Source organism: Desmodus rotundus, chromosome 2 (assembly GCF_022682495.2).
Source record: "Desmodus rotundus isolate HL8 chromosome 2, HLdesRot8A.1, whole genome shotgun sequence".
NCBI classification, from domain to species: domain Eukaryota; kingdom Metazoa; phylum Chordata; class Mammalia; order Chiroptera; family Phyllostomidae; genus Desmodus; species Desmodus rotundus.
The window spans coordinates 72,372,547-72,384,476 of record NC_071388.1 but is presented as its reverse complement, the minus strand read 5'-3'; the positions used below and the strand labels follow the sequence as shown (position 1 = coordinate 72,384,476).

Here is an 11,930-nt window from a genome sequence, read left to right as displayed (position 1 = left end):
CTGTAAAAGAGAACACGTCTATTAATTCAAATTTTATAGATGTTCATTTGGAATTCTAAGTCATCCCTGTTTATTTATACCCTTACATATTAAAAGAATACTGATTATCAGTAGAAAGACCAGCTTTTCTTTTTCTTTTATTTCTTTTTCAATTATTTTCTGACTCTTTTAAGTATTTTTGTAAAGAGGCTCAATTTCACTTGGTTTATATTCTAGCATGCAGATGAAAAACACTTCCTTCATAATTACTTTTTTTCTAGAACTTTAGTCACATGAAACTTAGAATGAAGAAAAGCCTCAGATACAGTGAAAGAGTATGATCAAAGAGTATTAAAAACCTGTGTACAAGTTCTGGCTCCCACAAGTTCATAGGCCTGTGCCTTTGCAAATTACTTAATTTGTGTATTTGAGTTTGATCTATAAAACAGGAATAGTAATATCACCTAACTGTGCTATACAAATGCTAATTTTTTTAACCTCAAAGATCTGTGGCATTTTCTATTTCTACAGATATACCTACTAAGAAGATAGAAGACTTACTTTCATCATCTGAATCAAATCCAAAGAGTGCCTGACATTTCTTTTGTGCAAGGTGAGCCTCAAGTGCTTCTGCATTACAGTAGGTGGTCAGGCATTTGCCACATCTTAGTCTTTTCACTGACTTTTTACAAATGTTATCTTGATCAGAACAGGCATCTATTCTATCAGTCAGAAATTTTCTGCGTTTTGGCATACTAAGGTACCGTTCATCAAGGTAACTGGGAGGCAATGGTCTGACATATGGCTTCGATAAAATTAAGCCATATGAAGTATGTTCACTCGTCGGATTTGGTTTGGATGGTGCCTGAGATACTGGCGGGGTACTGTGTTCTTGTGGTAGAACACTGGGTAAAATGGAACCATTTTCTGTCCTGATTCTATTTGTATCAGTTTTCAAAGCGGGATCTGATGAAACTAAAGGTGTCTGTTCTATTCCACTGTGTCCATTGACTAAATCACTAATACTACAGTTATTTTCAGAATTTGGCTCTATGTCAGGCATCTTTTGGTCTATCAAGCTTATATCAGAAACAGTATCATCAGAATGTTCATTTCCATTCTGAACTAAATTGTCTGTCTTCTTTTCCATACTTTCTATACATGTCTTTGGTTCTGTAGAATCTTTCCTTGACTTGCTAGTAGAAACTGGCAGACTAATAGCCTGTTTCTCATTACTAGATGAGTCTTTTTCCTGATGATTAGGATTTGATACTGTAAGAACATCCCAAACAATTGCTTCACTTGGTTGTGCAGATGATTCTGGTGTTTTACTTAAATAGTGCTGAGCTTCATGTTCATATAGCAGAGGAAGATCTTCGAAAAGTTCATGGCATTCTGGAAAACTACACTGAGCTTGAAATATCCTGTGACTTTTTGTGTGTTGAGCAAGCTGGAATGGCAGCTTAAATGACTCATTGCAATTAAAATGCAAACAGAAGTATACATTTGGATAGCTGTGTCTATTAAGGTGATCTATAAAATGCTGAGAATCTTCAAACTGCCTTTGACAAAATTTGCATTTTCCTTTGCTCCACTTCATTACTGTTTGCCGCACATTCAAGTCAGTTGGATGTACAGTCCTTGCATGTTTATTTAGAAACCCAATTCTTTTAAATATCCTGACACAGCCAAGAGCAGGGCACTTAAAGTTTCCTTCTTGATCTGTATCATATATGTCTTTTGGATGGCACACAGTTCCATTGATTTTATGAAGTACTGAGGTTTCTTGATTCAGGTCATAATCATCTTCAAAATCACCTTCTTCGTCCTCTTCCTCCTCGTAGTCATCCTCACATACAGGTAAAGGCTCTAATGCATTATTTATATATGTATCAGTACTGCCATTTTCAATAATGTTTTCAATAGCATCTTCTGATACACTTATGGGAATTTCAGTGAATTCAGCCACATGTGCAGGGATGACTTCTTCATTTCCATCACTGGAAATATTAATAGTCTGTACTTCCAAATCTTTATCAGAATTCTCATTTTCAAGTGAAATTAAAGAATTGGAACAACTTATTTCTCCCAAAGCAGGAATTTCCTGATCCTCCTGTTGAGCTGCAGCAATTTGTTGTCTTTGTATTTTTTTAACATGGTTCTTTAAATGCTTCTGCATAAGTCCTCTGTTTCTAAATTTCCTACCACATATTACACAGGAAAAACTGCCCTTTTTCTGATGAGCCTGGGCATGCCTTACAATGTGACCACCTAGAAATTCCTTGTTACATAACATACACCGATGTCTTGGGACATTGTGATCTACTTTAGTAGCATTAAGAGCCGTAAGGTTTTTCTTTGTATTAACATGGCCTTTAGGTTGGGCTCCAGATATATCATCAGGATCAAGCTCTCCAGTGCTCTGATCTGTTAGAGAGTCAAGCCCTTCATCTAAATCTTTCTGTTCCACTGTCTTTCTTAGATTACCTGTAGAATTTTCCAGTGTATTTTCATTTAGAAATCTAATTGCTGATTTATCACTCAGTAATGCTACACAGTTTTTCTTAATCATTACGAAGTTCCAGAATTCAGGATCAAAAAACAATCCCTTTTTTAAAATTGGAAGTAATTCAAAACGAACACGATTTTGAACACTACTAGTGCCTTCATTATATTCTTCATCAGGACGTTTGTAAAGTTCTTCAACAGTGTGATAAGCTTCCAAGGAGCGCTCAAGAAAAAATATTGAGAGTGCACAAATCCTGAGGATCTCCAAATCATTTGGCAAAAAATGTGCAATTGTTTTATAAATCAGACATTTAGTTTTGGGATCATCATGAAGGTCTAGTTGTAGAGCACAACCACATATTTCAACACAAATTTGTAAGCCTTCTTCTTCAACCTGTAAAAAGAAAAAAACATTACTACTAAATACCTTTTTATAAATATTACACTAACTAGTTTATCTTTTAAAAATACAACCCTAAAGTGAAAGCTAAAAAAAAAACCCACAGTATTCCAAATGTGTAATTTTCCTTAATGGATAGTCTTAACTCTTATTTAACATATAAATAAATCTTCCTAAATTTGAGAATCTGAAAAAGATAGCATTTTCACTTTTAATTTACTTAATTTGCAAATTTGGCAAGCATTACTAACCACAATAAAAAATGCTTCATAACCTTATGTTGATTTAAAATACAAAATACTCTGTAAACTTACGAAGATTAAGTTTCTTACTTCAGGTACTAATCTCATTTTGTGGCAGAAGGGTTAAATTATATGAATTTAAGCACACTTATCAATTTTTGATGTCAAAAAATAACTAGACTTAAAAAAAATAACTTTATGGAAACACTTTCATAAAGCTGCACTATTTAATTAATATGATTTAACCAAATAAGGGAAGAAATGTAGGCCACATGAGGAGGGCCATTACAATCTTTCCAAATCTAATAAGGTTTCAGAATAATGAACCTACTGGAAGTTACCAGCAAAATTATTCAAGTTTTGAAATTTTTACTTATGACTCAAAGATAAACTGCATCAGCCTTTACTCATGTATTTGTTGTCTATCCAACTTAATTCAAATTATAAATAATGCTGCTAGTGATTTGAAATGATCTAAATACCTGGTTGAATAGAAAGAGGTACAAATAATGGATTTTAAATTATGTGTGTGTATACATCATACCGCCTACATATGGTATATTACAGATGGTAAGAGAGGAAGACACCTTACCATCCTTACGACCACACAGTCCTTTACATGTTCTACAACCCTGCTTAACTACTTACAGTTTCACACACAGACCTTAACTTTGTACATCATATTCCTACTTTATCTAGCTGATAAATTCTGACACATCTCCTATTCATTCTTTGGGAATTAATTCTACTGTGAAAGTGTTTCCTCACCATTCATTCTGACCCCTGCCCTGGGGTACAGTTAAGCATTCCCCATTCTTTCCACTTGGAATAACTCATACTTATTTCTAAAAAGCATGTATATATTGTCTTATAACAACCTATGTATGATGTCCCTACCCTCCTACTTTTAATTATTAAATTCCTAGGAATCTTTGAATTCCTAAATAATATAGTATCTCATTTTTTATATCCTCCTATGGTTAGCAGAGAAGTTAGAATATAGTGACTTTTGAATGAGATCAGATATATTCCACTGAGTTTAGTTTTCTATCAATCCATCCTTTCCAGTCTGAAATCCTTTACTGAATTCAAATTTCCTCCCTCTAATTGTCTGTTACACTTAGACAGTTCCACCTAGATTTTCCAGATATATAACAAATTCAAAATTCACTGCTTCAAAACAAAAATTCCTTCTTTCTCCAAAGTTCTGTTTTTACATTCTCTCTTTTGCCTCATGAAGTTATAATGTATCCAATTGCTCAAGTTTAAAAATTTCAGGATCATCACAAAGGACAAAAGGAAATGGGACACTTTCCTTACCTGAAATCCTTTAACAATTCCAGTATATTTATAGACTGAAGTTCCAATTTTTAATGTAGAATTCAAGTCCCTTTAGGATCTCCAGCAACCCACCCTCAACTCCAGCTGTCCCTCCAATCAGTATCATCTTCTACATACTTCCCCCAGGTTTCTCTGCTACACTATTAATGTCACTGAACAGTTGTGAGATAACAGTAACATGAGAAAAGTGGTCTGTAAAATACAAATATTAGTATTATCCTCATCTATCATTCAAAACCCAGCTTAAAGCATCCTCCTTTGTGAAGCCTTTTCAGATATGCCATCTATGTCTCCTTCTGAACTCATATGGTAGGTATTGTGCCTCTGTTCACAGCACTGGGGCATGAGAGTGACCTATTCCATTAGACAAAAATCTTTTAAGTACGGTGTAAACAATTAAGGACATTTTAAATATTTATTTCATCTTTGAATTTTTCCTCTTATAATGTATTCTTAGGTTGATCAGACTTGTGAAAATAAGAAAGCTTTCTGATAATTGGCTGAACTTCCCCAATGTTATAAACTTTAACAAAGTCTCTTAATGTTTGGTGCAAATGAGAATTACATGTAAAAAATATACAGATACATCTTTTATTTTTAAAAGAAGTTTTCCAGGTGACTCTGATGCACCTAAATATTGAGAAGTATTTTATGGCATAATTTGTTTGTTTTTCCTCCTTTTTTGGTAGAGAGGTTAAATTTAACAATACATTTGAATGACATCTCACTATTAAATGATGAGCTATTAAGGCTGTTAGCAAAATAAATAGGAAATAAAAAAATCCCTCCGATATAATGCTGTCAACTGTGTGTCATGGGAATATGATCACTACATGGTCATATAGCTAATGAGTGATAATGAATGTCAGAAATAAACAAATATAAGAAAATAATAAAATATATTACTTAATGGATGCCTCCTTATGTAACCTGCATTATGGTTCAGTTAAAATGTAGGGTAGCTTTATCTTTACTATCTTTGTAATTAAACTTGTTAATATTTGAGAGAAAAAAGTTAAAGGACTGGCAGGATCTATTTTCATGTCTATATAAGTCATATAGAATTTACTCACTTGCAAATGGCCCATGAAAAACTTGCTTCAGGACTATTTTTAAAAACAGTTAATGGGTTTGTACTGTTTAAACCCATTTAAACACTCTAAAAATGTGTCCTTAAGTTTCAAAAATGCCTTGTATTCATGGTTTCTTTAACCTAAATACCAGACTTAAAACTATGAACTATACTTCTTTATGACAGTGAGCAGGCATTGCCTATAGATAAAGTTCATCTGCAAATTAAGATTCTACTAAAGTGGTAAACTTATTTAATTATATATCCTCTTCAAATTTATAGTCAAATTTTTTCATAAGAGATTCATGTTTCACTGAGCTGTCATTTAATTTTAATTTAAAATGAAGGGGTAAATGTATCCTATTTACCTCATCTTTAATGATTTTCATGAAAGGAAATATGACTCTCACATTAGTTGCTGTTCTTAAAAGCTGGTAGCATTGATCTACAAAAACTTGTTTTGAAGGATTAGACTTAAGCTGAAGTTTACTCCATATGAAAATCAACTCCCTGTAAATGAGAAAAAAAAAGAAATATCAAAAATACAGTTTATTGAAATGCAGACAACAGTTATCTTTAACTGATTCCTTGGCTGAGATATATACAAAGTGGGTATAAATGGACATTATGTTAGCCCCCAAGCTACATCTGCTACCTATATGAAACTAATAGAAGCTGGTGAGGGGAAATTTCAGAAATTGAAGTTTTACAGTGCTAAGGAATGAATTTCAATCACATGCTGACAATCCTAAGGCATCTCTAGTACTTGATCAAAATAAATTCTAATCCAAATGTACTAACATTATATAAAAAAATAAACTTTAGCCATTAATTAATACTCTACTTGCCAATTTAGAGATCAATGCTAGACTTTATGCAAAAAATAGCTCATATTTTTCATTTTCAATTTATTAAGATAACCAGAAGTGCTACAGATCCAAAGCTTAAATATACTTATAGTACTAATTCTGAAATGTTTTAGATTATCTGCTCTTCCATTAATATGTAGACTTTCAATATAGACAAGCTATGGACCATTTTCTAAAAATATGGCTTAGGTTATATGAACAAGGTTTTAGATGAAGCAGTGGGTTTTGTAGGAAAGAAAATTATAAGATATAATTGATATATGTGGATATCATATTTTAGCAAATTAGAGTTCTTTAAGTATATCATTAGTTACATAGAGCATCATAACCTAAAAAGTATTAAAATAATTAATGGAAAAAAAAATTTTTTTAAAGTGACTTACTGAGTATGTACTTTAAGCCCAGCATATACAACTATTAAATCTAAGGGCAGCTTGACTCCTATCATGAAGGTATGAATAGTCTACTTAAAGAGACAATACAGAAAACACAAAACAGAAAATGATAGCAAGCAATGTATTAGCATTAAAAACCAAAATTCCCCGTATTTCATACTAGCTCTGTGGTGTTCATATTTCAGTCCACCACCAACTTTTTTTTTTTTTTTGCATAGGTACTCCTTTGGAAGGTCACTGGGTTTCACATCTTGCTGCCAGATCTGTAGCTCTGACTTCTTTACCAATTTCCATTTCTGGGTATATTTCAATTAAGATTGCTTTCTATTACCGTAACCCTATCAGAACAAATAGCATTCCTGCAAAATTGACAATCTTTTCCTAGATCAGTCAATGACATTAAACATTCCTCTAACCTGTTTGTTTTAACCTGTTCATTTTTCAGTCTTTACACTTTGATTATATTTTTTCCCCACAGCCATTCTTCTCCATGTACCACCTTAGGCCCTTTAATTTTATATATGTACTTCTATAGGTTCTAAACTAACCTGTTTCCACTTTCCAGACAATTTCATGTAGTGCTTGTTCTAGATGCCGTATAGTGTCAATAGCAATGGAAACATGGATTTTGAAATCAGAAGCATCAGGATTTGAATCCTGGGCACTCTTCTACACTGGTCGCCTTACAGTTACCGTATTTTTCAACTATAAGATGCACTTTCTTCCCGCAAATTTGGGAGGAAAATGGGGGTGCATCTTATAGTCCAAATGTAGCTTACATTTACATTGGTGAAATATTATGTTATTTGTTATTAAATATTTTACATTTTTTGCTTAAAAATTTTTTCCCCATTTTCCTCCTCTAAAACCTAGGTGCGTCTTTATAGTCCAAAAATACGGTAATTTGCTTCATTTATTCTCATTTTTGTTTATGTTGATTGCTCTACTTGGAAAGTAGTTCTTTATTTCTAAGATGAGTTTATCTTTCAACATCCATACCGTGTGCCTCTTCACAAAAGCTTTCATGAATACCCCAAAGTGGTAATAATTACTTCAGAACAGATCTTTATCCCTTTTACTGATTTCATGCCTTTCATATATTTCCTTGCTTATATTTATAGATCCTGTTTCCCTAACTATTAATACATTATAAATCTCAATGATACACTGTATGGACGTAGTGGCAAAAACATGAGACTGGGAATGAGAGACACCTAAATATCAATAGGGCATTGTATGCTACTGGGCATGGCATTACCAAGTTTACAGTGAGTCACGTTTTTCTGGCAAGCCCTAATACACAAGATTGGAACCCCAGTAGCCATGCCTCCTATGTGACCCTTCTCACCCTCCTTAAGATAGTAATTCAGGAACAGAAAACTGACCCCAGTCAGTTTCAACTCTAGAATGTTCTCAACTCTAAACTACAAAGCATGGGGACTGTTGACATTCCTTCTGGTCTGCAATAGGAGAGACTGGAACCAACTGACACAAAAGAGAAACAATTTTTTTAAAAAAGATTATGACTTGCTTTATCACGATACTCCCTGTGTTGTAATACTCGCTATATTGTACTGACTGAAACTGAACCCGCAGTATCTCTAAGGAATGCCTATATTATTATGTTTTCCCTAAACTAGTTAAATGTTGAAGAAGATGTGGCATATCTCTGCAACAGATTTAAAAACAGAAAATGATAGTTGGAAATTATGGCAAAATATGCCATCCAATATTATGCAAATTAATGTTTAACATATTAGAAATGTATATATTTATTCTCCAACTTATTCCAAAATATAATTTGAGACTCCTTAGAGAGACATTCTCAAGGTACAATATTTTTTTTTTCTTTTCTCAGGAGAGAGATCTTATCTTTGCTTCTGTTAACTCAGGAGGAAAGTTGGTAAACCAAATGTAATACCAAGATCTTAATAAATTTGCCAGGAGAGGGCTACCAATATGGATTTTAGCTTTCGAGCAGGCAAAGCAGAAACATGGTTATGAAGCTCCATTCTGACTGAATTTATAAGAGGAGTCTCAGGGTTTACTTGTGCACTGGGTTTTGAAGGAAAACACAAGCAAAAAACAAAACACCCTAAAAACCACTAATAGGCTTCTTTGTGAAGACTAAAGGGGATGTTTTAATGAAACTTACTTTTTCTTTTCAAACAGAGGTTCCTTTAGAAAACACAGCACCAATTTGGTGTACATATTTACCAGGTAGCAAGTACTAATAAAGCCATCAAATTCATCAAGTTATCTAGCTGAGAAGAACAGGCTATAATAGGCTCTACAAACACCCTTAAAACCCAGAGGCTGTGAGTCAGGCGACCTGGATTTGTATCCTGGCTTTATCTACTAGTTGAATGGCATTGGTACAATATTATCTACCCTGTAAAATTGTTGGAATAAGTAAGATAATAAGGCACATATACAGCAAAGACTATAGGAAGCACTCAGCAACTAGTAACAGCTGCCATTACTATTTTATTTATTTATTTATTTATTTAGTGATGGTAAGAGAAATAATGTTAGTAGCTTACTCCACTAGCTTGAGATGGAGCGAAACTGGACTGTGGATCAGGTCCTATCCTTAAAGTGTCCAGATAAAGGGTAAGCTGATCATAGGGAAGGCCAAGATGAAAAAGACAACACAGACCTTGTAGACTAGAAGGAATCCTGCTTCTTTAAGTTACAGTGAAAATCTACTTTCAGAAAAAGGATTTCAGCATTTAGAAATATAGAGGAGAGGAAGAAGAAATAAGAGGGCAGACCACCAGAACTCAGCCTACTCAGAAGGAAAGACAAAGAAGCAGGCTAAAGATTCCTTTCCAGTTAAGCAGCTGGGAGTTACATTACCCAGCTTCTGTTCTTGGAGGGTAACTGTGGCCAGGAGCAGGAAAGATAGGTATGGTTCTACTTTAAGGTCCCTCCTTAGAGAATAGAATTTGGTTAGTCAAGAAAAGAAGAAAAAATATTTTCCTCTTTGTTGTTGTTTACATGTGATTCCATTTGTTTAAAAAGCATATTAAAATGAAAAGACAGAGGATATCCTGTTTAAATAGTTTAATACAGCCAAGAGCAGAGAACATTCCTATCCCTATCATAGGAAAAGATCTACTATAATAGTCGTGAGTATATTGTTTGGGAATAACTACATATCAAGAAATGATAATACTTAAGTGTATGTCATACCACTGCCTCCTGATCCCCTCCTCTATTTGAAATCCAACTCACTGGGTAAACTCTTGAATAAGACTTACATAATCTAACTAAAAGTATCCTCTCCTAGAAAATAAAAAATAAGAAGTATACTCTCCTAGAAAATTAGTAACAGAGCTGGATCTAGAAAACACCAAATCCAGCTCTGTTACTAATTAGCTTTTTTACTTTATCTCTTAGTCTAAAGATTTTAATCTGTAAAACAAGCAAATTAAATAAGCTTGGCTTTAAATCCCCTTCAAGCTATTGTTTTAAATATTTAAAATTCAAAAGCACCTATTAAAGAATGTTTATAACCTGTATCATTTCAGATTATTATGTTCAGAAAATGAATCCAGTTTTCCTTTAAAAATTAATGAAATGTCAAAGTGGTATTGGGGGGGGTGTATGCTGGGGGAGGGGGGTCAGAAGTTACTAGAATCTTCCATAACTATTATTCATGGTTTCACCTAATAGCATTTGAAGGGTAGATACTAAAAACACTCTCAGACCACATTCTAAATTACATAATTACTAAACTTGATGCTTTGTATATCCTACTAATAACTTTGACATAGTTCTTATGTTTTAAAAAAACTAATACACAATACCATTTACATTAGCATTTAAGAAACAAAATACTTAGGTATACATTTAACAAATATGTAGAAGATTTCTATGAAGAACACTAAAACTCAGGTGAATTAAATCAAAGAACTAAATAAATGGGAGAGATTTTTCAGGATAGGAAGATACAATATTGTCAAAATTTCTGTTCTTCTCAACTTGATCTACAGATTTAATGCAATCCCAATTAAAACCCTAGCAGGTCATTTGATGGATATTGACAAACTGATCCTAAAATTTATATGGAGAAGTAAATACCCAGAATAGCTAATGCAATATTGAGGAAGAACAAAGTTGGAGGACTGATACACCTAACTTCAGGACTTAGTATAAAGCTAAATTGAGGACACTGTTATATTATTGAAGGAATACACAAATAGGTCAATGGAACAGACTAGAGAGCCCAGAAATGAACCCACATAAATATAGTCAACTGAACTTTGACAAAGGAACAAAAGCAATACAATGGAAATAGTTTCTTCAGCAAATGATGCTAAAACAACTGGGCATCCACATGCAAAAAAAATAAATCTAGACACAGACCTTGTTAACATTCACAAAAAATAACTCAAAACATATCATAGGCCTAAATATAAAATGTAAAATTATAAAACTTCTAGAATATAACATAGGAGAAAACCTAGATAACCTTAGGTATGGTGATGCCTTTTTTTGACATAACACCAAAGATATGATCCATGAAAGAAGTAAATGATAAGCAGGACCTTCATTAAAATTAAAAATATATAATGCTCTGTAAAAGACAGTATCAAGGAAATTAAAAGACAAGCCACAGACTGGGAGAAAATATTTATTAAAAAACACATTTGGTAAATGATTGTTATCCACAATATACAAAGAACTCTTGAAAGTCAACAATAAGAAAATAAGCAACTCAAATAAACAGGCCAAAAATCTTAACAGAAACCTCACCAAAGAAGATATACAAATAGCAAAAAAGCATATGAAAAGATGCTTTTATGCTTATGTCATCAGGGAAAATGCAAATTATAACCACAATGAGATACCACTATACATGCATCAGCAGGGCCAAAATCTCGAACCCTGACAACAAATGGTGAGGATGAGCAACAGGAATTCTCATACACTGCTGGTCGGAGTGAGAAGTGGTATAACCATTTTGAAGACAGTTTGGTGGCTTCTTAAAAAACTAAAACATATTTTTACCATAAGTTCCAGCAATCATTCTCCTTGATCTTTACCCAAAGGAGTTGAAAACATGTCCACACAAAAACCTAAACACTGATGTTTACAGAAGCTTTGTTCATAATTGCC

The 11,930-nt window shown here is 33.3% G+C and overlaps 1 protein-coding gene and 1 long non-coding RNA gene across 4 annotated transcripts in view; one reads left to right on the top strand and one right to left on the bottom strand.

Annotated features, from left to right (window-relative positions):
* The window catches only part of ZNF654 (zinc finger protein 654), an 81,897-nt gene that overhangs the window by 3,660 nt on the left and 66,307 nt on the right, over nt 1-11,930 (bottom strand). For 2 of the 3 annotated variants that reach the window (XM_053918278.1, XM_053918279.1), the window contains 2 exons: nt 5,911-6,052; nt 11-2,881 (listed from right to left, as the gene is read on the bottom strand). In XM_053918278.1, coding sequence (XP_053774253.1) covers nt 479-2,881; nt 5,911-6,052 — 2,545 coding nt within the window. In that variant the 3' untranslated portion in view covers nt 11-478. Of the gene's footprint in view, nt 1-10; nt 2,882-5,910; nt 6,053-11,930 lie in introns of those variants that run through there. The other variant, XM_024558127.3, reaches the window with a different exon arrangement.
* Nucleotides 1-11,930, top strand: part of LOC139440690 (uncharacterized) — an 82,574-nt gene that overhangs the window by 5,840 nt on the left and 64,804 nt on the right. Inside the window, exon 2 of the long non-coding RNA XR_011650865.1 lies at nt 511-592. This is a non-coding gene — a long non-coding RNA (uncharacterized lncRNA). The remainder of the gene's footprint in view (nt 1-510; nt 593-11,930) is intronic.